General features: G+C 39.5%; 3 protein-coding genes across 3 annotated transcripts; 1 reads left to right on the forward strand and 2 right to left on the reverse strand.

The window, feature by feature from the left end:
* The first annotated feature begins 1,443 nt into the window (after positions 1-1,443).
* On the forward strand, positions 1,444-5,676 carry LOC135482993 (ubiquitin-like protein 7). The gene is made up of 10 exons (XM_064763482.1): positions 1,444-1,582; positions 2,135-2,257; positions 2,485-2,567; positions 2,858-2,948; positions 3,269-3,326; positions 3,519-3,640; positions 3,938-3,996; positions 4,284-4,367; positions 4,630-4,791; positions 4,944-5,676. Exons 1-10 carry the CDS (start codon positions 1,444-1,446, stop codon positions 5,064-5,066), a joined length of 1,044 nt encoding a protein of 347 aa, XP_064619552.1. The 3' UTR covers positions 5,067-5,676.
* Positions 5,677-6,380: 704 nt separating this feature from the next.
* Positions 6,381-20,391, reverse strand: LOC135482785 (uncharacterized). The gene is made up of 5 exons (XM_064763147.1): positions 20,076-20,391; positions 19,009-19,545; positions 16,716-16,833; positions 14,032-14,259; positions 6,381-9,935 (listed from the first exon to the last, which is right to left on the reverse strand). Exons 2-5 carry the CDS (start codon positions 19,380-19,382, stop codon positions 9,828-9,830), a joined length of 828 nt encoding a protein of 275 aa, XP_064619217.1. The 5' UTR covers positions 19,383-19,545; positions 20,076-20,391; the 3' UTR covers positions 6,381-9,827.
* Positions 20,392-22,731: 2,340 nt separating this feature from the next.
* Positions 22,732-25,321, reverse strand: LOC135482994 (potassium voltage-gated channel subfamily C member 2-like). Its single transcript, XM_064763483.1, has 2 exons — positions 25,100-25,321; positions 22,732-23,604 (listed from the first exon to the last, which is right to left on the reverse strand). The coding sequence occupies exons 1-2, from the start codon at positions 25,319-25,321 to the stop codon at positions 22,732-22,734; spliced, it is 1,095 nt and encodes a 364-aa protein (XP_064619553.1).
* Positions 25,322-26,556: the final 1,235 nt, after the last annotated feature.

Genomic DNA, 26,556 nt, shown 5'->3' on the forward strand with positions numbered 1-26,556 from the left:
TGCTTCCACGGCTTTTCTTTTGACACTTTCGGTTAGAAAGCGGATGTATTCGCCGCGTTCTTCGTACGGGACACATAATGCTCGAAGCGAAAGTGTCGGCCGGAAGTCTTCTGAGGACGAATACGACTCAGTGTCAGTTGTTTCAGATCGGTTTGAAGAACAAGAAGACGACGCTGACGCACTTACACGATTTGAACCTGAAATAATAATTCTCATAAGGAAAACGTAAATGATTTCTTTAGAATGAAGAATTGTATTTTATATCTTGGAATATTCAGGTCAGGCCCCAAATTAAGGATATAATCGTTCGATGCCACTAAATCGCAATGGGTTGACGACCCCAACTTGGCCGGTGGTGGTCACGACGTCATGATCGGCTGAGCTTCGTCTTAGATCGGTGAAACTAGAATATACGTACTGACCCCACCGTGCCACTTTCTTTTCCAGACGCATCCCCTTCTTCTTACTCTTTTAACAATCGTCACGCAAAATCTTTCTTCTATTGATATAAACGACATAAAAAGTACCATCATAGTTTCATCAGTGGTCTAGCCGATTAGTTCAAGGCAGCTGACACGACTTCTAAACAGTGTTCTTTTTAATTTTCAATTCACGTTTTCATGTATACGTTTACCTCTGCGCAAGTTGATACCATGAACCCTCCTCATCCATCCCTCCGTTCCGTCTGGTCTAAAAGTTTCCGACTCCCCACAAGATTTCCGCATCTCCTCCAGAATCTTCTGTCTTCGTCTCCGGCATCTTGCGCGTTGGTCGCCGAATTGTTTCCGCGTTGGAGGACTACTGGTCTCAGGCATCTTTTCTAATCGTTCAATAGCATCCAGTATGATACTGACCTTCGTTTTGTTTACATAGCTCTGTTCCCGAGGCAGAAATGTATGCCGCCAATGTAGGTTGGGTTCATTTGTTTCTGGCATCAGCATGTCATTTTCGGGTGCCTCTGGGACGAATATGCGCTTATTCGTGTGACCATAGAACATTCCATAATTGTCGTGCTGGACGACAGAACCAGGTGATAGCTTTGTTTTTTCTGGGTTTCTGTCAGCATTTGCTGGCATGGACGTATGTTGCCAGCCGTAAGGAACAGGATCGTATTTTCCTGGTGGGTCGCCAATCTGCGGTCTTCTGGGTGTTGGCTTCGGAGCGAAAATTCGAGTGTTGACTTCACCACATACAATTGGACGAACATGGGCAATGGTCAACGTAGTCACACCAGCACATTGTCCCAATTGATCAAATATCCCCATAGATAAAAGAGGACGTTCTTTTTCTCATCTAAAACTGCTTTTTGGAAGTTTTTTCGGTGGTTACCATGTGCGCACTGCGAGTGGCGGGAAATAATGCAGCTCCCACAAACCAGCGGGTGAAAAAACAAAATAGCACTCAATTTACTAACGTTACCGACAGAGGGCAGAGTTATTCAACATGGCTTCCATAAGCTTGGGAAATCGTTTTGACAACAAATTCTCAAGAATTCAAGTCGATAATGTCATTTTGAGTGGCAAAATATCTAATCTGCGAGAAAAGGTGTCCAAAGCAATCAATGCTCCTCCTGGAGAAATAGGTACGATCTCTCTTTTCACCTTTCCTGAGGTCAAAATTCATGCTGATTCACTGGCGTCCGATTCGCACAGGAAAATGTACAGGAAAATACACGCATTTGGCCGAAGTCCTACATGGTGTAACAAAAAAGATGTATCTAGAAATTTTGTTGATTTCAATTTTTTAATTTTAGACTTGTAATTTTTATAATACTTTCAAACTGTACAAGAATGATAAAGACTGCTCATCATCCTAGGCCTAGTACTGATAGTTTTGATACATCACTGCAAATGACTGCTGAAAATGAATGCGGATGTTATCCATAGTCACTAGTCAGCAGCAGGTTACCTGAGCAATAAAAACATTGTTGTTGACAATATCAATTCAAGGACGAGTAAAAGATCTATGAATTTTAAGAAGGGCGTCTCTGGTGCAAAATCAATCTTTGTTGGCATTTTAGGAAATCTGAACAGAGATATAGATTAGACTTTTCATCAAAGTTTGATCTTTGAGAAGTAACTATCCCATGATTATGCATGATAATGGGCCTAACAAAATAACATGGTTATTTCAGAACTCATTTACTGTGGGCGATGTCTGCAGGATGAAGAGACTGTGGAGTCCTATGGTATCACAGCAGGTGTGACTATCCATGTCATGAAGAAAGTAGGAACTGATATAAGTCCCCCAGTAGCAGGTTGGTGATTTAGTCCTACAGGCTTTGGCTTTTAGTAAACAAACCTATAAGAATTTGATGTTCTTATGTCTTTACGAAATTCCTTTCCTTAAAATCATGTGCTATTACTCGTATACATGTTCTTATGTCTTTACGAAATTCCTTTCCTTAAAATCATGTGCTATTACTCGTGTACAAAGTATTTGGTCATTGTTACAAAAATGAACACGTCACTGTGCTTCTTTCAGAACCACTTGATGGGGCTGCCATCCAACAGTTGACGACAGCTCTTCAAGATGCATTCCTAAATGCTCCTACCAGTAGAAATGTTGTAAGTATATGATGGGTTATTTGTGCATATCAATCATGGATGCCAGCGTGGATGTGTAGATTGTAGATACATGGTATAAAGTAGGACAAATGGAAACAACAAGGACTTTTGTGAGGCACTAATGACGAAGTAAATAATAATAAACTTTAAAATTCTCTTGTAGTCATACTGATTGTCATCACACACAGTTTAGGGACTTAAAACTAACTCCATTGGTCGACTGGACATTCTACCTCACGTTGAAAATCGTAAGATCAATGACTAAAATTGTTCTTCCTTTTTCACTTCAGTCTGTCATCAATCGCATGCTCACTGCCCCAGAGACACTAGAAAATATTGTGGCTGCCACTCCTGGCTTAGAAAATGACCCTGTTGCTTTGGGTAAGGAAAGAATATGAATGTACCAATTGTCAGTAGAAAGTCTAATTATGGTCCCCATGGCTGCCAATCAAAGAGAGAGAGTTGAACAGAGCTAGTGGATCTGCTTTCTTTTTGGTCCAAAAATAAACTTCTTTTTCATTGGGTCTAAGTTATGAATCTAAATTGCCCCTTTAAAGTAACATTTTATATATTGCCAGTAGTTTTGGTGTATACAGAAAAAGGCCGCCGCGGGTAGAATTCTCTGTTACCTGTTTTATGTTAAATACCTGAATATTTCTGCAAAGTTGACAGATAAGAATTTATGTATTCTTCTTCTTCAGCTATACTGCAGACTCCACAATTTGTGGCCTACCTGGCTGATCCTTCAACAGTGCAAAAGTATGTTAAATTACAGAATGATTTTATTTTACAATTTGCTAATCTACGAAAGTAAACGAGTACTGGTTCCTATTATAAGCATATTGCCAGTACTTGGAGTCTAGATTTTAAACAGCACAGTTGTGTGTTGTAGAATCAGATTCTACAGATCATTGAAAATTGTCATTCTAAAGGCAACTCTTTCTTCTCCAGAATACTTGAAGCCCATCCCTGTGTTGGTCAGGCAGCAATGATGGTTGCAGCAGCCCTAAATGAAGAGGCTGCTAAAGGGGGACTAACTACAACATCAAGTGAAGGCAACCCAGGCCATCCTGGTACGGAATTGTATTTGGTTGAATAGTTTGAAGGAAGTAAAACTTCACATTTGAAAGCGGACTATTCGAGTAACTGCTATTTGAGAATTGTTGAGTCTTAGACAAGGGCTTGGTCAGAAATCCTGGAGTGATTGTCTTCTGAGCTAATCAGATTAAAGATTAGTAATCTTTAACACTTCTGGGTCATCAGAGCTGCTTTTCTGACACTGTTTTCACATTCTTCTAGTTGTGACCCAAGAGTAATATGACATGCACATCAAAGCGGCACTTCATCAATCTTCTCTTGCGGTATTTCAGGTACCTATTCACTTGATCAGATGTCAGATGATGAAGATTTTGATGGGCCACCACCTCAGGTGAATAAACATTTTACATGATAAATATCCTAGCAACTCAAAGATACATCATCACTTTGTCAGTTTGATACCAAACACTGACAAATTGCTTGCGATCAAGGGGAAAGTCACTTGACTACCATTGCCGTGTTCTTTGGTGCCTATGCCAGAGCAAAAACTACCCTACACTAGTTAGTAATATCAGTAGCTCGAGATGAACTCTCCCTCTCTGGGCAAAGTCGACAGGTTTATAACCCAATTGTGCAAGATCCATGAAAAAAAATTGAATTTTGAATTTTGAATTTTAGCGTCCTCCCAATTCTGGCCAAGCCATAACAACATCACAGCTAGCAGCTGCTCTAGCGGCTGCAACGCGTGGGCCACAACCATCTGTAAGTAGGAACTGTGTTTCTTTGGTAAAACCCTCCCTTTACCCTGTTTGCTGCAAGATTCAGATGTACAGATTCAATGAGTTGTATTGTGTACTTGTTTGCTGTTCCAAGAGATGAACACAATAACTGTCCTGTAGTTTTAAACCATTCCTGAACCATCTGGCCACGAGTTACTTTCTAAAAGAATTATCATTCAAATTTTTCAGAGAAGTCCACCAGTTTTATATTCTATCGTTTTAACTTGACAAAATATCTTTTACAGGATTCACAACCAGCTGCTAGCAACAGTGGCCCTCCAGTAATCACAGGAGACTTCTTCCGACAGGCCATGATGCAAGCAATGGAAAGTCCTGCGGCTGGCTCTTCAGCAGCCCCTGCTAGTAATAATACAACAACAACACAGCAGCAACAACAAGTTTTACAGGTATGCCAACCAAAATACATTCAGGTATCACAAATGAAAGAGATATTTACTGATTTTAATCCATTTTTGAGTCATATTTGTGACCCATCACACCAAAATGGGTAGGCAGTCGCATTGGTCCATTTAACATTTGAATGTTATCTCTTTTGCAGTCACAACTACAACAGTTACGAGAGATGGGTATCACCGATGATGCAGCAGCCCTGCAGGCTTTACAAGCTTCAGGAGGTGACCTACAGATGGCACTGTCTATACTATTCGGTGACAATATGTGAAGTCATGGAAGGAAAATGAACTGCATTTATTGGATATCTAAACATTCATATGTGGAAGAGACTTTTGAATTAGACCAGTGTTTTGCAATTACGCGAGTTATGGATCCCCCTAAGAATGGCAATCGATTCAGTTGATCACCTTTGGTATGAAGTTGACCAAAACTGAGCTCTAAAGGTTGTTTCTTAGGAAATTTTCAAACCTCTCTGTTATTTCCTCATGTTTTTGGGAAACAGATTAGCCAAATATAATGGGGTTTTCAATATTGTTTTGAAAATCTGTGATTGCAGTGTCACATTAGATATGTACTGGCTGTAAATATTATTTATTAAAACAATCAATTGATCAGTAAAGATATTGCGTTTTGTTTCTTCTTGATACTAAAGCTTTAATTCCCTGGAATGGCAATGCTGGAGACAGTCATGGACTTGAAGGTTAGCCCAATGAAATAGTTGAAATTCCTTCACCACCCCAATATGGTCCCTGTGATGCAGCCGTTGATGAAATACTAACCATGGTATGACAAATTCAGTTAAATTTCCCAAAGGGGCATTTATAATTCACATCAGACCTGGCATGCCTAATCTTGTCTTGGTAACCTTGAGACTGTCTGCACCATTGAAACTGACAAACCCATAAAGGGCCAGGGCCAGGAGATGTAAAAAGTTTCATTTGGCAAGGTGATTTGAAAATCCTGACCTTGAGACTGTCCTCATCCAAGAAATTGACAAACCCACAAAGACCTGGTGATGCGACAGTTTTGTTGGCAAGGTTGATTGAAAATCCTTTCCCCTGAAGGAACAACCTTTTGAGGGTATGTGTGCATATGGGTTTGCCGTGTTCTGAAGTGCTAAACAGTCTCTTATTGGGTCTCAACTGAACATGCTGAAGGACTGCATACTACCATATTGGTGCCACTAGGCAACATCTTGGGTAATAGTAGAATTAGTATAGCAGGGGCTTTTACTTCCTTTGTACTGTGATGACGCAGTGCATTTGGCTCAGTTAATTGATCAGATTGCTACGTGCTTGTTTAACGCACCACAATCAGCTCACCAAACAGCCTCATATCTGACCATCCGTTGAAATGTTAAAGAACTGATTAAAATCAGTGCCTAACTTAATTTACACATTGCAAAGGGATCTGGATTTACTCAAGTGAACAGGCCCCATATGGAAAGGGCAGCCAAAAACTGGAATTTGCAAGGGGTATAAAGTAATATAGTACCCCGGGTCCTTGGGTCCTCCACTCTATGACAGAACGTATGAACAGAACTGTTATTGACCTCGTAACAAAGGCCAAGAAACAAGAAAAATTAATTTCATAACATTTATTTGTAAAATGTTCATCAAGTTTGAAACTTGGTGTCACCATGAAAACAAAATATTTTCCAAAACAATAATTGGTAACACAATCAAAAAAGTTTTACCCAGATGCATCAAACAAACTACAAAAGCAGAATGCAAAGCACTTGATGATAAATTAATAACAGTATTACTATTTTGATATCAACCCCATAAATTATAGCACTATATATACGATATGTTTAGTACTGTGACAACCATAAAGGGGCCTACTGTCAACTGCAGATTTTCGTAAAAGCACAGTGTCATATGTGACCTTAAAAAGTGCAGAACTTTCACCTGTAATGTATTAAATTTTGGCAACAAAACCCGATATTTAGTCTACCACCAACTTAAAATGAGCAAATATTTAGCTTTGCGAAAATTTCACAGTTTACAGTATGACAAAATGCAACTATAAGGAAGTACAGTTGAACATCTCTGGGTAAGCATGACAGAGCAGGACACCTTCACTACTATTGAGGACACTGATTTGGTTTAGAATTGGTCATCTTAAATCAATTTGATGATGGTAATCAGGGCACCTCTCAATTAAGTACAACATTTTCCCCAAGGGTATCCTTGCAGCTGCAAACTACTGTGTGTGTTCTAGTGATATGAACCAACCATTTTTTGAAGAAAATAACAACAGAAGATCAATGGGAAATATTGTATTTATAACCGACCTGATAGAAGGCATTTACAATTTCTGTTGTAAGGATGCATTAAAATCTGAACTAAAAAAGAGACCATAACCTTTATTAATGAGCTCAGCTGGACTGAAAATGACTATACATAAGCAATAGAAACAACAGTACCCTGACAAGCTGCCAAATAAATTGCCAGGTGGCCGATCTTACAAAACTCAAATAAGTCAATAAATCAACTTTTACATGAAATAAAATTACTATCCACTTGTGCTGTTTGTGCGTAATCGACAGTGGATATTATACAATATCTTCAAAAAGATTTCATTGGAAGACAGGTAGATTGTACAATTGTGACGATCTGCAGCTTCCTGATCATCTGTCTGGTATCTGAACTCATTTTACAGCACTGGCCCAAAGAAAAGTTCCCCAATCTAATGTGCTGATATAAGATTTTCACTGCTCCCACAGATTTTTAGTGATACCGATTTCTTCATGAATTCTCATCTCCTTAAATGTCCCTATTCTACAAAAGACTGCGATTTCTAATATAATTTTGTCATTTAAGTCCTAATTCACTCCTGAAATGTGACCGCCCATTAAAAAAACAAGCACAGATATCTGGAACGTGTGGTCGGTTTCGTAACGGAGGGTCATAAGTGGGTTGGGTATGAGCTCAGACAACCTAGAATGGAAGCACACCCTATGTGACAAGGACCGATACAACATAAAGTGCTACAGGGAGTGGCCTTCACCACAAAATATTAAAAGGGGACCACTTGGATTTCAAGCAAAAAACCAATAAATAGGATTCTCAGGTTTTTGATATGTTGCTACGAGTGTGCTGGTCAGAAGTAAGACCCCTCACTGTTCTTCATGCAAGTGACTGTAGAATGTTGTGCATCTATGTTACTTTTGACCTACCAATCAATTTTTAGCAGGACATAAAATCATGAACTTTTGTACTATAAAGAGCCAGAATTGCCAACTAGAAATAATTTTATACCATCAAGTGCTAGTAGAGTGCAAGTCGAAAATAAATAACCATTTCCACATTCAAAAATGGATCATCAATTGAAAACTTGCATAAAAATCATAATTCAACTGGTGTTCAATGAAAGTTTCACGATCAAGCGAGCAGCGTTCCTGAACTGCAGGTACTTGTTGTACGACTTTGCAGATTGCTGTATTGATGATAAATTTCTTCTGGAAACAAAGATTTGTCTTCCAGAATATCCCTTAACGAAATCAAATTTGAAACAATTGGAAATGTCACAACAAAGCCATGAAACTTCCATTATATGAAAAATATAGATGACCGTCCTCATGGGTTAGTGATTGATTGGCATGATCAGGATAGTATGGTGGTGAACACAATGATATGGGTATAAAAATTCATCGCTTTGCCCAAGAAAATTAATCAAAATGCATGTAGAAAATGTACATATGAGCAATAAAATGCAATATTTGAAAAATTAACATATGATAAATTCATAAATTCAATTACAACCATGATATACAAAAACAACCACTGCCACACAGCAAAACACCTAAGCTGACTACTGAACTACAGCCTATTTGTACAAACACTGTATTTACAAAGACATACCTTTTTTTGCTTGATGAACAAAAAAATGTTGAAACGATGAAAGGGAGTGAGTATAGAGCAGTCAACACCCAAACCTTGGAGAGATCTCTCAGTGACCATGTTGGCAATGACAACTATGACTAACATGAATATGAAGACAAAACAGTGTCATTTTGAGAATTGTACTTGAAAAGGAAAACTGTAACATAATTTGGACGCTGAGAATATCAAGGCACTACAATATCTAACTATGGACATTTACAGAGATAAACATTATTCCATTGTTAAACATGCCAATGACTCATGGCGTGTCCATTACTTGGGATCGGCCTACACATGTAAGTGTCAATGCGTTTGTTTACCCCTGTGATGTCTCAGTGAAGTAACCCACTCACCCGAACCAATTACCTTATTTAGCCATCTCAGTTGATGGATGCCAAGTTAATGGCACAATCAATCAATCAATTAATCAACCATATGTCAATCAAAGCTGTCAATCAAACTACAGTTTTACTGATGAGAGGGTCACATTTTACCTTTTACAGGCCATATTATCAAAAATGTGCATGTGCATGAACAAGTATACACTTGTTACTTATTAATGCGCATGCGTAATTGGATATAAAATCTGGAAATGTTGTTTTAACTCGGCCCGATGTTGAGTGGAAGTCCTGGTAGTTTTCTTGCCCACTTCCAGGACTTCCAAGGCAAATCATCACTCGAGCAAGGTGAAGTCTATATCTACACATTGTATGATAATATGGCTTGCAGATTTGCCTAACCGATAACCTTACCATCTGTTCACTTTGAGACTAAAACTGAGCAAGATACTGGCAGCTAACAGCTTTGTCAAACCTAACTATACATCATATACACCCAAACAGTGGGTAAGGTCCAAAATATAAGACCATTTTCTTGAAAAGAACAGTCTTACCAAAAAACATACTAATTTTGATATTGCAACAACCAGACTCCACATGAACTATCATCACTCTTCATTCCCAGTTACGCCTAAAGATGAACATTTTAAGTCTGTGAGTCCTTTGTAGATGAGGTTCTACAGCAATTTGAGAATCCAATGGCACCATTTTTGTTCCAAAGTGAGTGTCTTTCAAAGTGAAAAATACCTCTTTACCAAACAACGACACTGGCCAGTTCATGTAGTTACAGCAATATCTTCTGGTCTAGGACTGATGCCGAATATACCGTATGAAACAAATGGAGGCAACAGCCAGAGCTGTGAATATGCCGAGCTGCTTAAACGATTGAAGAGAGCTGCCCAGTACAACAGACTGAAAATAGAGAAAAAAACTTAATATAAGAAAGGGGTTGCTACATTTATAAACCAAGTAAACACATAACTATTCAAACTTTCAATGATCAGAAGAGCTGCAGACGAAAACAGACTAAAATGAAATGGCTCAGGCCATTGTGCTCACCTCCCTCAAAGACATGTTATTGCTTTCGATTTCAGCCACCTGGTACATGTGTACCTGCGATAAAAATTTGGTGATGATTGAGCCCTTAGTTTATTTTCATCATGCTAATCCCACCAATAGTGACCAGCATCAGGGACAGGAGTGTAACTCTCACTTCATTAGCGTCCTCATTAATATTGTCATCACATGCACTTCAGTAGTCGGCGGGAATCATGGATTTGTACGGAATCACCTCTCTTTGATGTTGCCGCAACAAAATGATAAATTTATATTTGTCAACAATAAAAGAAACCAAATAGCAATGTACTTTAAACAATTCCTTTAGGGACTTCAGGGTCGAGAGGTTAGCTGTTTTCCAAATTCATGATTTGGAATTAGAACTAGCTGTCGGAGATATGAAAGTATTATTGCCTTAGTTAATGTCCTTATCTCAAAAGCAATGTAAAATGTACTTTAAGTTGCAGCACATATGACACAAAGATTTATAGGCTGGGTCTCCTCAATAATTGAGTAGCTTTGCACTTTGCATGGTGAAAGTCGTCATCAGGTTGTAAATATAACCCCCTTTGCTTTTAATTCTGTTACTCTGGCCCTGGTCACAGGTCTTGTAATTGTTTATGAGTGAAAATTAGTGAATTTTTTTGTAAAAGATTGGGGTATGTAAAAGTGGCAAACTGCTTTGGTGATGGCTCAAAATAAGGTGAGGGCTGTGACAAGAACCATGACAATATCTTCGATGGCCTTATAATAGTAAAGCTCAGAGTCTTGAAATAAAGCAGCAGGTCATCCCTTCAGCGAATTTGATCAACTCACAATCACGTTTTTTCAAATGAATTATCAACAACCAAGTAAGCAGATTTTGGATTTGCTGACCATGCACACATATCACATTTGCCCCGGGCAAAATATTTGCACAGCATGCATAATTTCCTCTTCAATTATTTCAAAAAATCGAACAATTGAAGCTCAGAGAACTTATTCAAACTAATTATTCAACTAATAATATGCTTCCATTATCATGTTGACATTTGTAAACAGTTATCACTGAGACCATTCTTTCTTATAAAGAATATAAGTTTCATTTTCAGTTCACTGATCGTCGAACAAGACAATAAGTCTGTACCAAGGCCTAGAAAATGCAAAGTAGGCCTTTTATGGGACAATGCCCACTTCGAAAAGAAACAAAACTCACACAAACTTCAAAATAATTCTGACAATAACATCCATAACAGACTCATAATGGAAGGAAAACCGATATTGTGCCAAAACAAAGGTCTCCAATAAATTAGATTTCATCAATATTAATTATGAAAAGATTTGATATTTAATTCAAATTGCAACTAAACAAAATACATCCTAAGTGAAGATTTGACATTGTCAAGTTTGGATAAAGTACATCAGCAAAATTTTCAATGGTGATCGACTGCTTTGAATCATCTCACAAATTCTAGACATCTGACCAAAAAATGATGAGTTTGTTCCTCACAAGCTCTACTGAACATTTTCTGTTTGTTGCTGGTCCAGGCACTCCTGCACTTGAAGAAGTCATTCGAGCACCTTCTGATCCTGGAACCACCTGAAATCTTGACAATACCATATTCACCCAATAATCGTTGCAATAACCTGAATGTTGTACTCGATGAACCAACGTTCAATCGGAGCCAATAGTCACCAAGACTGAGCAGTAAACAGCCCGAGGGGCAGCATCTTCCATTGGGTCCTATCGCAAGGCAAGTGGGGAAAATAAGGGCCACTGAGCCTGGCTGAAGACAGAGTCGCGAGGCCAAGCAATGAGTGTACAGAGTACCTGACCGTAATGGCATGAAAACAAATGTTCATCCCACCTTGGAGGAGGCTACCCCCGGAGCTACCCCCTGGTGGAGAAGAACACCTCCAAGTACAGAGGGAATCTTCTTCAGACAATTAAGTACAATTTCAATGATAAATCATAGCTGTAGGGTTCATAAAGATCTCAACATTGATCGGAATTGCAAAAAGTGATGCACACATTCGATAATCATCTGTAATATCATAACAATGAAACCGGAGTTGCAGGAAGTTAATACCTTAGGGTATGAATTCTGACAGAAATCATAAAAAAGATGAGATAAGATCATCAAACAAAACGATGAATAACTATGAACACACTTGAAGATTCAACATGTTCAAATGATTAAGTCAAGTCAATGTTAGCCAATACTCTAATTATGCCCCTTAACTTTCAGTAAGGTTTGTTATCAAGTTCGGAAAACCAATCCAATCTAATTTGCTGATATTGCGACGCCAGCAATTCTGGTGAGGATTGTTTGAAAGATGAATCAATCATGCGTTTGTTGATGGTAACAGGATCTTAATGATACGGTTTGTTTTCAGTCGGAGCCTGGGCCCCAAGGCATCAAATATTCCGTGATCAATAAACGCCAATGATGATAGTTTAAATACTAGACTGAAAGAAGTGCCTTGATAAAAAAGATATGATGACAATTGAGCTGGATGAACTACGTGACTCCTGGACTGCAATTTGAAGCTGCTTGCATCACTGCTTACATGTTTCGCAATCAAGGATGTTGCAGAATATTGTAATAAATAGGTACTGGTAATACTAATGCATAAAATATTGCTGGCACTTTTTTACAAAACTTTATTTGATTTACACTTGCTATAGGCCATCCAACAACCATCGAAACATAATTAGGAGGGTTTAAAACCTTTCTTCATCTTTAAAGATAATGCTTCATGATAATTTTGTTTATAATAACCAATTTCGTTGTCAAGGGCAACAACAAGTAGCAATCACGACCTGGAGGTCACAACCTTCAGGCAAGCAACCAAGGTCAAACCTTTACTGTTGATTCAATAAACATTTAAATCTATTCAGATGGTGTTAACAATAAATACTGGTTGTCATAGCAACATTAAAAACCCTTGTTGTCATAGCAATATTAAAAACAAAATTAGTTATGCATACTTTGTTACCATGTTAGGACACACAGGTCATTGTTTTATGCTTAACTAATTCTTATGATATGTATAAATTTGTTAACAGTTGTTACCACTAGTGTTACCAGTGAATTCTAAATGACCTTACTGCTCTCTGCCTTTGTTTTTAAATCTAAACACTCTGGTAACCAATAGCAACACCAAATGTGGCTTTAAAGGCTTTTTCATTGAGAACTTGTTAAAGGAGCAATCTCTGAATAACAAATGCCCATCCCTAATCCGTAGTACAAGAGTTCCAGCATGCAGGGAAACAATTATCAGTGTCAAAAAAGAGGTAATGGACTGACATTTCTCTTTTCATTATTCGAATTATTCAAGGCACTTGATTTTTTTCACAGTGTTGCTAATGTAATTTATTGTCCAACAAAAGAGTTGCCTTTCACACCACCAATGCAACTTTCAGGGAAGTTGTCTTGCCTCCCTGGCAAGGGTTCAATAGTAACCCAAATGGCTGTCTCTTAGGGTCAATGTGGGGGAAAGATTATCGTCGATGCTGTGATTTTTTTCACATTTATAACAGAAAGACAATTAAGCTAATTGATTCCTATTGTCATCCACAATTATGTGTAGCTATAGAACAGTGACTCTGGGCATTAGCTTTTAATGCACATGAAGAGCCCCTGGACAGCTTTTTCCTTCATCACTCATTCCTATTACTTCTTTGTTCTTTGATCCCTCATGAATAATATTTTCAAATAAAGTTTGTGCAAGTGAAGCCCCTGGACAGTTCATTTCTTCATCACTTGGGACCTGCGATGAGAATCCGTTATCGCAGCAACCGGCAATTAATATCAAACTGGTTTTACCTGCAGGTGAGAGAGCTTTTTGTCGCACACAGCAGTGATTACAATCGCATGCAGCAGCAATTAAAATCACACGTTTGCATGGTGCTTAAGCAACCAAAAGAGAGTATGAAAGAAAGTTAATTGTTACATGTACGTGTACTTACCCATCCTCCTCGACCTTTTACCCATTCACACACTCTTTCCGCTATGTACTTCAATGACCATTGAATAAACTTCTCAAAATAGTTCATCTGAAGGCGGAACGTCCGAATGGCAAGATCAGAGCAGAAAAAGAAGAGGACGACAATGCGCTCGCGTGTGATTGTATTGCAGTGAAACAGCTCGGACAGAAGATCTTGAAATTGGTCAAATGTGATCTCATTAACTTCAATCTGAAAATACAGGAAAGAAAATTGATGAAACCACAGTTCTGATATCTTATTATTCAGTTTCAACGATGTTAAAGATATTCAGCTGTTTCATGTTCTGAAAAGAATGTTCAAGTCTGAAAGTTGATGATGTCATTTATAATGGACGTGTCCTGATCACAAGTGCTGAGAGTTCAACCAAAAATGATGTTTTGAAACTTCAGCCAATGTTTACAGCATTTTCTTCAACCAAAAATGATGCTATGAAACTTCAGCCCATGTTTACATTATTATCTATAACTCCTATTGACAGCGTCGAGTATCAGAAACGGTAATATTGATATGATATATAGTAATGCAGAAGATCGAATTAAAGATTGCCTGAGGTTACCTCAATAACAGGAAGTCAAGGACGCACGCCTAAAGCAAAACGCGATTCAATTTGGTATCAAAGACGGTGGAAAGGATTAGGAGGACATGCAACTGATGGGATGTCTGTACGGATTCAATATCAAAGTTTCTACCCTTAAAGAATGCGCCCTGGCACAGAGCTATCTGTGGTCATTATTGGTCAGGCGGGGGGAGGGGGGTATCCTATTATGGAAAACTTCAGTGATAATATCCTCTAAATGGCTCGAAGTGAATACAGAGAATGGCAAGAAAATGGACCTCACTATATGTAGGTAACATCACACAGGGCTTGCGGCAAAATGCAAGTTTCATTTTAAAACCTAACAATTGCGTGGAAACTAGAAATTATTCAGGCAAACAAACTGGTGGAAAGCTTTTTAAGATGCATGGATAATGTCTTTTCCTAATTGGTAATATCATAAAGTCAGATGGCACTGTCCAACCACAGCCTGAAGGCGTTTGACAATAATGGTAAGAACTGACTTGCCGAGGGTAGTACTTCCCCAAATCTTCTGATGACATTATCTAAATAACCATTCTAATTCATGTTGCAGCTGAACCCATTGCTTGAGGTGACAGATCACAACAAATACACTTTGTGTGTCTTTGTCTTTTTTTCCAAGAGGCAGCAGGTAGTAAGAAAAGTTTTAAAATGTACATTCAACCCTAACAGCTTTGCGATATTGGCTTCCAGTGATGAAGTTAGACAATTACCATCTTGTTATATCAATCGATGTGACAACAACAATGAAGGATCATTTCATGGGTCTGGTATCACTTTATCAGTATGCCTGCAGGGTGAGCCCTAGAGGATCAACAGTCACAGTATCTTTTCCCATTCACTGTGATGCAAATTAAAAAGATGTTGTCAACATGGTCAATAAGATCAATCTCACTCTCAGGAAACTAATTGGCCTTCATAATCTGGCATAACATTTGATGGAATCAGAGGTGAGAAGACTATCACCTATCAGTATACTTCATGTTTTTAACACTTTGATATGTGATAGTCTGTAAGATTCTGTTGAGTCGAGAAGCACCTACATAATATAGGAGTAAAAGCTGCTTCGATTTTCAATTTGGCTGAGTTTACATAGAAGAACGCACATGGGCAGTTGTCATAAGACACGTCTTACTAATCATGTGTAAGCGAAAGACTTTTCAGACCGACACCAGTTAGCTAATAATTTTCAACTTGTTGAGGGAGAGAACTTAAATTGGAAAAGACAGATGCCTTTGAAGACTGCAATTTGAAAATGACCTGTTCATTCCTCAGTTCAAATGTGAAACATGACTAATAAAACGTGACTTTTCTTTAAATGCAGCCTAAGAAGGTATTTTGCCAGTCTGCACAGTGACACGCACTCTAACATGCAACAAGACAACACCTAGTGTCAATCATACTCACCACTCATCACCACAGACGTGCAGAACTGGCAAAAAACTATCTACAAGTTGCAAAACAGAACCAGAACACCTGAAAGTGGAGCCAGAGAGGAAAAGGTCAACCACCGACATCAATACGTAATCGGGTTTAGAATCAGAAGATTACATATATCAAGTAATCTTCTCAGAAAAGAGACCCAATGGCGTTGCGAGGGGCTCAGGTATGTAAACAACCCCTTTAGGAAAAATCTTTGAAATTAACTGAGAAAACTCCTTTAGTAGAAATACATTTGACTGTGATCGGGACCAAGAATAGCATTAGTATCCCCCTTCACAAATCCTGGCAATGCCCATGGAGATCTCTTTACAAAGACCACATGAAAGTTCCTGTGGACAGTTGATTTCACCTCAAAGGGCTTGTTGAACTGACCCCAGCTCTTGTGATTAGGACCCCATCTACGAAAGCTCACAGAGATATCATCCTCAAAAAATTGATTAAAATATTGCTTGGAAGTCATGCTGATTTTAAAACAACATGCAAGCATGACCTCATTACAATAGTTTTTCCTTTTCCTTTTGGTTTTGCATGAATTCTATTTGACACTTGATTGGCAAAATAGAGTGAATTTAGTAACATTCATGAACGAGGATGCAAACAATACAATTACGTGATTATTACTTACATCTTGTGCTCTCTTTTTCACCCTCTGCCTTTCTTTCGTTCGTGAAAAGGCATCTGCCATTTCTCGCAACTCCTTGCCAGCTTTGGCCCACGCCGAATGTCTGCAACCAACTGGAGTGCTGCAAGAAGAAGATAACCCAGATGAAAAATGATGCCTCAGGGTCTGAAGATAGCAAGCACTGTGATACTATAGCTGCGCTTACACCACGAAATATTGGTGGACCAATTGCACGTACACCACCACATTGCCGCGACAAATTGGTTCGGCAATCCATTGCCGATACAAATTGCCGAGCGAATTTGTCCCACCAAGCTTGATGGTCCAAATTCGCCCGGCTTGTTGAAAGCTCGGCTTTGTCGTGGTGTAAGCGCAAATGGATCGGCAATTAGCTAGTTAGATGGTTCGGCTCCAGGTGGCGTTTTCGAAATGGCGCTTTCTGCTTATTGTTTGCGCGCCATCTGTAGCCGGATTTTATAACTAGCTGCAGCGCTGGTGTAAGCGCTTGGTGGATTTTCAATGGTGCGGCATTGGTTCCCGAACCAAGATTGGTGGTCCATTTTCAGGTGGTGTAAGTGCGGCTATCAACTTCTCTGGAAAGGAAACTTATTACAAAGGGTTTATCTATACAGTTATTGATAAGTCATATTTGTAAGATTTTGACCACCAGCATTTCATTAAACCTTACCATTGGCTTGGCCAATACGCATACCGGTACACTGTTTTCTCGCATTGAGGAGATAACAACCAGCCCCTTCAACATCGAACTCTGCATCACCTTCCATATCATATCAGCATGGTTCCAATATTTTGGGGGAAAAAGTCTTTTAAAATGATACCACATAATGCTGTTATTACTGTTAAGCAGAAGCTATAACCAAATAATACATATTTATCAACTTCATATCCCAATTTCATCATTGTTTTAACAATCATACAAAGTTGATGTGCATGCATACTGTTCATGAGTGTCTCTGACTATGGTCGGCAGGTTCACAAACAGTAATTGGAAGAAGACTCAAATTGATCTGAAACTATCCGATACCAAGACTACAAGGTCGACAGACATCAGCATGCGAATTTCAACAACATCATTGTCAAACAGAATGGCCAATGGGTAGTCATTATCATAAGATCAGTCAGACAGTTTCCTGTCACAACATGGTCTGAAGGCCATTGGTCAGTGCCATGGACTAAATTTCTGGGGCAATTACCGACCACAGGAAATTAACGGATGAGCCAATAATGCTGTTTTCATCCCAGTAATTTCTTTTCCTTTCAGACACTTAATTAGCAGTTGTTATTGATGTGTCTGGGGTATCAAAACTGTCATACTTTTGATCATTTATCATAAATCCATTTGTCTGAAATCTCATCCCATGATATTGTACTTGGTTAAGGAGTACCAAGCATATCCAACTGCCTTGAAATTGTCTAATGAATTTTGATATGAAGTGTATTGATTGGTAGAAATATACATGAATCAGTTCATTATGAAATCTCAAACATCGGTGAGCACATATCACTGCTATTTGAAGTGTTCCAAATACAAACCAATTAACTAGTTCCCAAAATTATGTTTAGACTTCGAAAATAAAAGCAAAATCAAGAATTACACTATGATTCATAAATTGTCCTAAATTTGGATAAGAAAACTCTAGTCTTTAGATAATAATATTCATGATGACATTGAAGCAAGCACAAAGTAAACTGGCAAATGACCAAATTATTTCTTTATACTTTGGAAGTGCAGGAAATCCGCACTTGCAAGTCCCTCATGACCAATAAATCAAACTTTCAATGTGTTCATATTCAATCAATCAAAACTAAAAAAAAACAAAAGGATTGAGTTAGACTCAAAAGTTAGGCCATGCCAAAATTTTGCAATGAAGGTTTTGCAATAAAGGTTTTTCCAAATGCGGGAAGTTATTATTTCAACAGTCTTCAACTGATTCATATTGTTTATCGAACAACACTTGACACATTATCACTAAACCCAAGAAAGTCCAATGGGTTTTTTTATTTTAATTGGTCCCATTTTTTCCCAAAATGTGCATTTATAAATGATTTTACTTCATCACATGCCATCAGAGGATGACACTTTTGAATGGACCTGTTATGGCAAGATGGAATTTTTTTAGACTCTGCTACACACCTTCTTGTTCCACTCCAAACAAGATTAAACAGCTTCGATAACCCCACCAAAAAAAAACAAAATTTAACCTGTCTTATGACAGAGTTTGACAAGCTGAAAATATCTACATGCAGACACATGTACATGTAATATTTATCTTACCTGTATGATGGTGAAAAGCATTTCTCCACTTCTTTTGTCACATCCAGTCCTTCAATTTTCATCTCCTCCTTCACAAAGTTCCCAAACAGCTCCCGTCCTTCGCGCACAACGTCACTCTCCTCACTTCGCGGGTTGTACGGGCTGTTGCCAGAACTCAACAAAGCAGCCGGACTAATGTGTAGTGTAGCAGTTGGACTGACACCACCCGGAATCGTCAATGGTGGGAGACTCACTGCAGACAACCTCCTTTTTGCAATACCTCGCCCTTCTGCACCCGGGACATTGACATCAGGTATTGGCGAAATGACCTGAGGGTGATCAGGGTGCGGACAGACAGCTTCAGTTGCCATGACTTTCACAACAGTCACAGGCATTAGGAACGCTCACACTTTCAATGTTCACAATAAATAGTCAAATCCAGAATAAGTTTGATTCAGATTATGAATATTATGCTTGTATTGTCCAATCACTTTCACTATGCACTACTACGCTTTAAGACTAAACGTCATTGAAATATACCAGTATATAGTAAGTGCCCTGAAAAGAAAGAGAAAACAAATTTTTATATTAAGCAATTGGGTGAAAGATGTATAAGTAGGCCTACTATATTACATTGTATAACATCCCAATTCCAAACACCAACGTTAAAATACGAGTGTCTCTTGAGCGAATCAATCAATAGAACTTAAAACCAGCCAACATGCCCGACTGTTTTACACTTCATGTACATGTACATCTTTGGAAGCTTAAATGGTTGACTTTTGGACACCGTGATTTGACTTGGATGATCCTGTAGGACATACGATAGGCCTACATGTGTACACACTGCATGGAGACGGTCTTTACCGGGGCTAATTTGGCCATCTTGTATACACGGTAAGGGCCCTTGGTCATGTCAGATTCAGCACTAAATATATTCCTCGTACAAGCGTGAATCATTTTGACGTACTGTGAGATGTGAGAGACCCCTATTGGTGGCATTGTGTAACTTTATCTTGCCTGTCTATCTAGCTGCTGCCTATATTATTGTCCCTTCTAACTATAGCCACAAACAAACAGCAACATACCTACAAACAGAAGAAACAGTATGTTGAAAATGTCAGCCATGCATGTCTGTACATTTCCTGCTGTCAAACCAGACACGACGAGGAAATCGATTTCATGAATCAGCTGATCACGATCCTACAAATTTTGGACACTCAGTCCAGAATCAGTGTCACCGCGAACGTCCAACAGTCACTATGTGCACAATAGACTACCCCAGAATACGAACAAAGATTTAGAATCCTTATTTTAAACGTTCTGCAGCAAATATAATGATGACTCAGCCGTCAAGAGCACAGATATTCTTCCACTTCTAACCAAAACAAACGCATGCATGCGTCGAAAATATGCGATTTGTTACATCCTGGATGTACACATCGAGGGATGTCGGAGTTCTCCAGCATTAAACAGGTGACGCCACCATGAGTTCCTAACGCGGGAAATACGAATGCCCACGTGTGGCGTGTTGCATGTCAGGAGGTTTTTAGATTTTAAAAAAGAAGGGATGGCCCCCCTGTAGGATTTGTGAAGGGGTTGGGGGGGGGGAGGGGTTCTCAGCAGCTTTGGAATTCTGTTAGCCAGGATTCATACTGGTGATAAACCATTATGGCATTAAATGGGAACTCAAGTGAATGTGATCGTCTGAGGGATATGGATTCATACTAGTGAAGACACATCCTTGGCGACATCTATCGTCTCGCGAGGAAGTATTGGGAGTGATGGGACAATTAACTTGAAATTTGTCGAGTGAGAAAATAGAATAGCTGATGGACGGGGGAAAGCCGCATCGAAATGAGATTCCAAAAAGGAGGGCGAGGGGCAAATCTTCCGAATGGAGCGCCTCCCGTGCTATCTTTTCAACATCAGAACGAGTGACGGGTAGGCCAAGTTATTCATGCGCTCGACGTCATAGATGTCGCCACTGGTGATAAACCTTTCAATGTGAAAATAAGTGACTGTGGTCATAGTGGGATATGGATTCATACTGGAGATAAACCATTCAATGGGAACTCAGGTGACTGTGGTCATCTGAGGGATATTGATTCATACTGTGATTAACCATTCAATGTGAAATCAAATAAATGTGGTCATGTGATGGACATGGATTATTACTATAGGGATAAACCAATCAATTGAATGGATAGTCATCTGAGGGATATGGATTCACACTGGAGATAAACCATTCAATGGGAAATTCAAGTTAATGCGAACATCTGATACAAATCCCCCAGATATTCCCCCTCATTGGCTAAAAGAAAGCGCACAATCCATCAGCCGAATGTCTTATCTTGAATGACAACTGTGTTTCTGCTTCAGATTATACCTCAATACGCCAGAGAGAAAGCGATGGTTGTGCAAAATGGTAGCTCTTCCTTTCAGGTTATACCTCAAGGCGCCAGAGAGAAAGCGATGGTTGCGCACGAGAGTAGCTCTTCCTTTCAGGTTCTTCAAGGCACCAGAGAGAAAGCGATGGTTTCACACAATGGTATAGCTCTTCCTTTCAGGTTCCTCAATGCGCAAGAGAGAGAAAGCGATGGTTGCACACAATGGTAGGTTTCCTTCTAGGTTCCTCTAGGCGCCAAAGAGAAAGCAATGATATCGTCAACGGGGAAAGCATATCTATACTATAATGCGCGTTGTGGCCGCTAAATAGGAGGCGATTTTTGTTTCAAAATTGGGCCTCGGAAATGTGTCGAATTCTTGCAACCTTTGGCTTCGTAGGTCTGGATCATACGTAAGAGTGTCACTGAGGGTGTCATACGTCGAATATCTTCGTGGTTTTAGAATAAATAACAACTTTTCAGAGAGCACGTCGACTGGAGAGCTCCGCTCATTCTCAAAAGCATACACAAACTTCACGCATATTCTCCCTGCCACATCAGTATTAGCTTCCAGCACGTATGTAGTGCTATACAACCTGGTCCATGGTGCAGGGTATTAGCAGGGAGATTAATGATTAGCCTATTCTATTTTAGTTCTATTCGAGAAACACTGACCTGAGTGATGAGGCAAATTCTGCAGAGTGGCCTACCGGAACATGCAGTCAGGGTATCAATAAACAGTTATGCCAGGATGGACAAAATATGTACAGTGGCCAGCGCTTGCTCTTTGTTTTATTCTTTACTGACTGATGTTGTCAGTTTGAATTGCGTTCTGCATCTCTCCATGCGCCTGGCTTTGGTCCGACAGTGGCATTGGGTACGGGAGTGGGTAGGTAATATGCCTGACATGTGAGGGCCTTATTTGGAACAGGACCTACTGTCACTTGTCTCAATGCATTGTGCAAAATAGCATACTCCAATCAATCTATTGGGGGTTGCATGTAGATAGCAGCAATAAGTCCCTAAATGCAGTTCATTTCGTGTTTAACCTTTAATAAAACTTCAGTAACGTTAGAAATTTAATGTAGCTCAATCATCGTGCCCATTTAACTAATGTATATTACATTTCAACTTTGCCCGCTCCATGGGTATATGCTAGTTGTATAATGGACATAAGAGAAAGCCCAAAAATTAGATTGAGGTTACAGGAAAATCATACATTTGAATCACCACTGACACTGGATGCCGTGGTTGCCAACAAGAGTGACTGTCGTTGAGAATGAATAGAACAAAAGCATTACAACGCGATTACATTTAAGCACTATTTATAAAAGTCATATTTTAATGTCGCTCCTGATCATTTCGACCATTTGTCCATTTCTGCTACTGTTATTGTGTGATCTAACTGATGATGTACTTTCGGGTAGCACTTGCGAATTCTCGCCATTGCCAGATGGACATGGCGGTAATAGCTGCTAAAGTTATTGCTGAGGATTGGTATAGACAGACCAGTGATGATCACCCCGGATAACGCACAGAGAACACCAACACAGTAACCTGGAGAGGTTTGCGGATACATGTCACCGTAACCGACGGTAGACATTGTCACCATGGCCCACCAGCATCCCTGCCAAGGGGTCGTAAAGCTGCCATCCAGCGCTATCTCCGCCGCGTAAATAAATATAGCGAAGAACAACGTCCCAATGCAAAGGAATGCTACAATGGTCATGAAGTCTTCTACACTTTTGGTGAGCACCATCAGCAGTACTTTCAAGCCAACAAACCCGTTTGAGAGACGAAGTAGCAGGACCGGCCGAAGGAGCTGTATTCCAATACTTGCTAACCACACATACTTGATGCGAACCGATGGTTCGGAACCAGATACATGTGGTGAGATGGCAAATATTACCGTCGCCCAAAATGTTAGGATTATTAGACCATAAAGAGTCTTTCCCGACTTTAAATACACAATTTTATACGGACACACAATGACACGGACGATAAAATCTACGAGAATAATAAAGTTGACGTTGACATCAAGAATCAGGAACTCAAACCTGATGATAGTAGTGAAAAATATATGCCATTTCTCTGACCCGACAAGCATCGTGATGCTATCGTTCGTACGATTCTCCGGAAGATCAAGTCGTTCTCGTAACGTCGTATCGAAGTTGAGCATCAGCGTGAGAGTAGACAGCACAACCATGAGGGACATGAAGATAGACCACATCTGCAAGAGGAAAGGGAATTAAACACATACATTTAGCGACAAGAATCAGCAAGGACACATGCAGTTCAGGTCCAGATTGGGTCACCCCCTTTTCCATACACGGCCCTTTCCTTTTGTTCGCCTGACTTCCGACACTCTTCAATCTGATGAACTCAGGGAACATATAGCCAATGTTGATTAGATACGAAGCGTATACTGCAAATTTTTATTGACTATACTTAGCAGATGGCAGATTTGTAGTGCAAAATTCACTCAGAGTGATCGATGACACTTCACAAAAGACTAGGTTAGGATAAAGACAAAGGGTATTTGTGGCGATTTATGTTCCCTTCGACTCCCCCTTTTCCATTTACGCGCCCTTCCGGTTACTCGTCGTGGTGAACACACGAGGTACAGCTTATAGTCTGATGTGTGTTGACTCTGTTTTGATTTGTGGAGGAGATACCAAGCAGTAATTGATCACCCACCACGCTCTTGAAAATCAGTGCCAGAGAACACATTTTGTATGTTTAATGCTGATCAATATTTTGTTATTCGAGTCATTTCAACTATCAAGTAGTTACATACTCTCTATTCTATGGTATCATGTTCCTTCCTCAAAAAGGACCAATATTGGCACACTATGTGTCTGCATAGCGGTGAGGCAATTTTACCACTGTCACAAGTGACAGGTATTGACAACTTACGTCTGGCTAAGTAGCACTAAAATCATTGTCAGGTTGTTGGTGCATTAACTCAAACTATCAAATTCGGTAGCTTTAGAAACTGAAAAGCACCCAAGAATGGCGAAGGAGCGGATGGCTAGAACTACTGAATTCGTATTTTATGGTGATATTTATTTACGGTATTAGGCTATGTCACCCAAGAGCCCTCAGAGCTAATGACTTTTTAGCTTCAAGAGGAATCGGCATACTCAAGTTTCACCGTTCTATAAAGACCGCTCATGAATATTCAAGAAATTGGTGAATGTGTGCACATTTTCGTTCGATCCCATTTATGAAAAGTTTCTATTTGGATAGATAATGTTTGGCGACCACTCCCGACCGATGGTCCAGATGTAATTTTCCAGCTTGGCGTTTGTTGCGATTTCGTACTCGAGTATAAAAATAATTTTGATTAATATGTATCAGTACCAACTTGCTCCCCAATACCTTTCAGAACTTCTCACCGTTCATACCGTTTCTCGAACTCTGCGCTCTTCGGCCGTTCTTCTGTCTATCCCAAAGGCCAATGTCATGTCAGTCGGTGGTAGAGCATTTTCAATTGGAGCCCCTCAGCTGTTGAACAAACTTCCTTCAACTGTTAGGAGCTGCAGCTCTCTGTTATCTTTCAAGGGACAACTGGAACATTTGCTTTTTAAAGAGGCCTATCAAGCGCTTTGAGCGGCCAGTTAATGGTTGGATACTGCGCTATATAAGACCCGTATTATTATTATTATCATCAGTTAAACTAGATTTCTTGTATATCAATAATCGGCACGGGTGCCTATACTTACAGTAGCTGTTTTACAGAAGCAGGGAAACTCTAACATTATCCACAACCTGGCTGCGGCTTTCTTCCATCCAATTGAATCTTCATACATTTTGAGGCTCTTCTCAAAATCCCAAAGTATTTCTCTCCTGACTGTCTCCTCAACCGTTTTCTCCGACTCCGCGGCAGCTATTTTGCCAACGCAACATGAAGCAATCATTGTCTGTGGTATATTCCAAAACTCCATTTCTGTTAACATGTCATTCGCGCATGTATCTGATGGAATATGCACCACACCCTCCCTGCATGCTTGAAGGATAGCGTTAAACAGATCAGGTCGTCTGTCAAAGTAATGCGCATCAAGATCCGCAATGAAATATCTTTCACACTCCAAAATCGAAGCCAATTTTGAATGAGGCACATTTAAGAGCGTGTCCCTGGATGTCACAAAAACCGTTCCTCCAATATTCAATTTGATAAGATCCATCTTCTTTGTTGTGTTTTCCTTTAGTCTGCCAACTTGCATGTTTGAAAGTACAGTGTGTGTACGTAATTTTTCAGATCTAGAGTTCGAAAGCATCCATAAAAAATAGTCTTAACAAAATTTGATAGGCACTAATCACAGATGTATAGCATATAGGTGGCATATAGGTTCTACCTGTTGGCATGAGCGATGATGCCAACTGCAGACGACTATATATAGTAGACTCCCGCGGCATTCCATAGTCATACTAAATATACAGAGGGAGGGACGAGGCCGATCTACTGCGTCCGGAGTGTAGCTGATACTATTAAGTATCCGAAACCGAGTCCAAACTGCGGATATAAAGAACGAATCGATGCTGTATATGATTCAATCCCTAATTCAATCCTGACCACCAATCGCGTTGTGATATCAAGAGCGCATTATGATTATATCATGATATGGGACCATCCATCGGCCCGGCGTTTGATTCAATTTCCAGCGCGAGTTTTCACTCAACAAAACGCTTTTCAGATCTTAAAAATTGGAAAGTTGATGGATGGTACATAAATGAAATGCCAATATCGAGCAATGAATAAACGATGTGCTTTTGTGTTGTATGGACGAAGTCAACATGTAACCTGACAGCAAGGAACTAACATGTTCAAAAAGATAAATTTGAACAGCTTGATCAGGGTGTTACCAGGTTCGGTCGATCGTTGTGTCTTCTTCAAATATTGGGTGATATCAGAGTCTTTTATATGAAATTTTTTAATGTGAATAAACGACTGGTAAATGCGTTAACCTCAGTTTTGTGCATTACATTTCAAGTGTAAAACGGATTTTTAATTCTTTATTCGTCCCACCTAATGTCGAAAATGTAGGCTTAGCCTATAGAACATCTGCATCGCATATCAGTGAAGCTTGTAAAACGTGCTGGCTCTATTTGATAGGGCAAATATCCCTAAATTTACTGTGACGCTTTGAATATATTACGCACATCGTGTAAACTACAATCC

This window comes from Lineus longissimus, chromosome 2 (genome assembly GCF_910592395.1).
Source record: "Lineus longissimus chromosome 2, tnLinLong1.2, whole genome shotgun sequence".
Classification (NCBI taxonomy): Eukaryota; Metazoa; Nemertea; class Pilidiophora; order Heteronemertea; family Lineidae; genus Lineus; species Lineus longissimus.